At 56.1% G+C, this 2,558-nt stretch overlaps 1 protein-coding gene across 1 annotated transcript; it reads left to right on the forward strand.

Moving 5' to 3' along the window:
• Positions 1-4: 4 nt before the first annotated feature.
• LOC104078590 (ankyrin repeat domain-containing protein SOWAHD-like) lies at positions 5-559 on the forward strand (the record flags this gene model as incomplete). The annotated part of the gene is made up of 2 exons (XM_009580275.1): positions 5-142; positions 239-559. Coding segments are annotated over 2 exons (459 nt in total), but the record flags the coding sequence as incomplete, so codon positions are not given.
• Between the last annotated feature and the right edge of the window lie 1,999 nt (positions 560-2,558).

Genomic DNA, 2,558 nt, shown 5'->3' on the forward strand with positions numbered 1-2,558 from the left:
GACAGTGGCCCAGGGCGATGCGGACAACATCGTCAGGCTGCTGGACCTGGATCCCAGCCTGCTGACCAGGAAAGACTTTGTAACGGGCTTCACTGCTCTCCACTGGCTTGCCAAGCACGGCCACCATGAGAACTTCATCCAGGTCATCTCCCACGCCCAGAAGAAGGGCTATCCCGTCAACGTGAACATCCCCACGGCCAGCGGTGGGCTCACCCCCTTGCACCTGGCCGCCCTGCAGGGACACGAGCTGCTCATCAAAGTGCTGGTGGGAGCTTACGGGGCGGACACCAGCCGCAGGGACCACAACGGGCGCAAGGCTTGGCAGTACCTGAGGGCAGACACCTCCAGGGAGTTGAAGGAGTTGGCGGGGGCCTTGGAGGAGGACTTGGTCCAGCTGCGCTCTCACAACATCAACAACAACTGTAAGTCATCCAGTGAGGCCAGGGCAGGGCGGGACTGTGTGGACTCCGGGGCTGAGAGGAAAGCCCAGCGCTCCTGGAGCCTGTCAACCCTCCGGGATTTTGTCAGACAGAAATTTGCTTTCTTCCAAGAGCGCTGAAGCTCCCCTGGCCCATTCGCCTGCAAACCTGTGCTGAATAGCAGCTGGAAGAGCCTGCAGGGAGCTGGGAACTTGGTGAGGGCTGGCGTTTGAAATCCTGGCCACCCTGGGTCTCGCGTGGTCTTTTGGGGCTGTGCCGGTGTGAGTGTGTGTGGGGCAACCACGGCCATCGGGAGCACTGCCTGGGGGACAGCCCTTCCAAAAAACCACCTGTCCCCAGAGGAGGTTTTGCCCCCTGTCCCTGCTGATGGGGACTCCTTGCCCAAGAGCCCCATGGGGCTCACATGCCAGCCCGGCTGCGGGGAGCTGCTTCTCCAACACCCGGTGTGCCCGTGGGGGGATGCTGACCCACCATGGGAGGTGGTGTCCCGTGCTGGGGGCCGGGAGTGGATGTTTGGGCTGCCCGTCCCGGGCTGCTGGCAGACTTTGCCTGTGACTGTAGGTGGTTCACGCAACAACTCGGTGACTTGGTTCTCATGTAACATGAGGCCGTCGGCACTGCCCTGGCTCCCAGCAACGCTGTGAGGTTGGACTGGTCATGGCGCCTCGGGTGCCTGGATGGAGACACCGGCAGAATATAATTAAATATTTCACAACCACACTCTGAGATGCCAGAGGCCAGGCACTGGGCTGATGATGGAGAAGCAACTATGGCTTCAGAAACAACCCCCACCAAACACTTTTTTATGTATGCTTCTCTGCCGGCGGGGGGAGTGGGTACAGACAAGCAGACCGTGCCACCGAGATGCAAACGCTTTCCAGCTCCCTGTGAGATCCCCAGATCTCTGCCACACGCACCTCCTCTGGGTTGCTGTTTGTTTATGACAGATAAAGCTGTTTCTCAGTAAAGTAAGAGCTGGAGTGCCTGGTTTGCCAGAGGAGGCCAGGCCCAGAGAAGTCTTTCAAAGTGCAAGACAAGTCCCCCTGGCAGCCCTTCCCTGGGGACCCCCATCCAGGGGAGCCTGAGTCGCTCAGCCCCACTGGGGATGGGGGCCGGAGTGGAGGAGGAAGGAGGGACATCCAGTGGGGTGGCATGCGGTGGCTCCCACGGGGACTGGAGTCCAGGAGCAGCTCTGGAAAGATGATTCATTGCTCAAAACCATGGACAAGGTAGGAAGGCTGCGAGATTATTTTTGTTGCTACTGAAGTCACGCTCAAAAATGAAACTCTTGAGAAACATCCCTACAGCAGCATAACCCCACGTGTATGTACCGGTAACTGCATTAAAAGTGCAAAGCCTCTGCTCGCCTGTTTGTGTTTTGTTCATCAAATGGAGCTCTGCCCAGCTGATTTCAACTTGCTTTTCACATTCTCGACGGCCAGGGCTGCTTCAAAATATCTTCAGAAAAACAACGGCCCCTTCCTCTTTTTCATCAGCATGAGACCATTTCTACCCCCTTAAATAGCAGTTCCATTTGAGAAGTGACTCTCAGACAGAAACTGGGGAGTTTCTGTTCCCCGTCGCAGAGCGGCAGCCCTTGCGGAGACACCTCGCTTCGGAGGGGAGTCGTGGTTTCTTTCCAGCTGCCTTTCTGGGGGTCTGCGGAGGTGACCGAGGGACTCGAGATGATCTCTGGCCTGGCTGTGCGGGTGAATTTGCACCTTGGTGCAGCAAGATACATGGGTAACTCCCTTGGGGGAACTTGAACCTGTGGGTTTCACAGACCCTAAGCAAACCCCATTTATATTCAGATTGTGCTCTGAAATGCTGCTGGGACACCGGAATAACCCAGTCTGCAGTGGACGATACACGGAAGAACAGTCTCCAGATGAGCGGATAGTGATCCAGTGACTGGACAGTGTCCAGTCCAGGTGACTGGGTGGACACATAGATGTGTCTGGACATGTTTTTAATCACTGAGGTCAGCAGCGGAGACATACAAAACACATGGAATGGATTTAATATCTGATCTACATCGGCCTTGTAATGCTTTAACTCTAATAGATTAAAGTCTATGGCAACATAGCTCCTTCCTGGAACTTCTCTGGCCACATCCAT

This window comes from Fulmarus glacialis, unplaced genomic scaffold (genome assembly GCF_000690835.1).
Source record: "Fulmarus glacialis isolate BGI_N327 unplaced genomic scaffold, ASM69083v1 scaffold26966, whole genome shotgun sequence".
NCBI lineage: Eukaryota > Metazoa > Chordata > Aves > Procellariiformes > Procellariidae > Fulmarus > Fulmarus glacialis.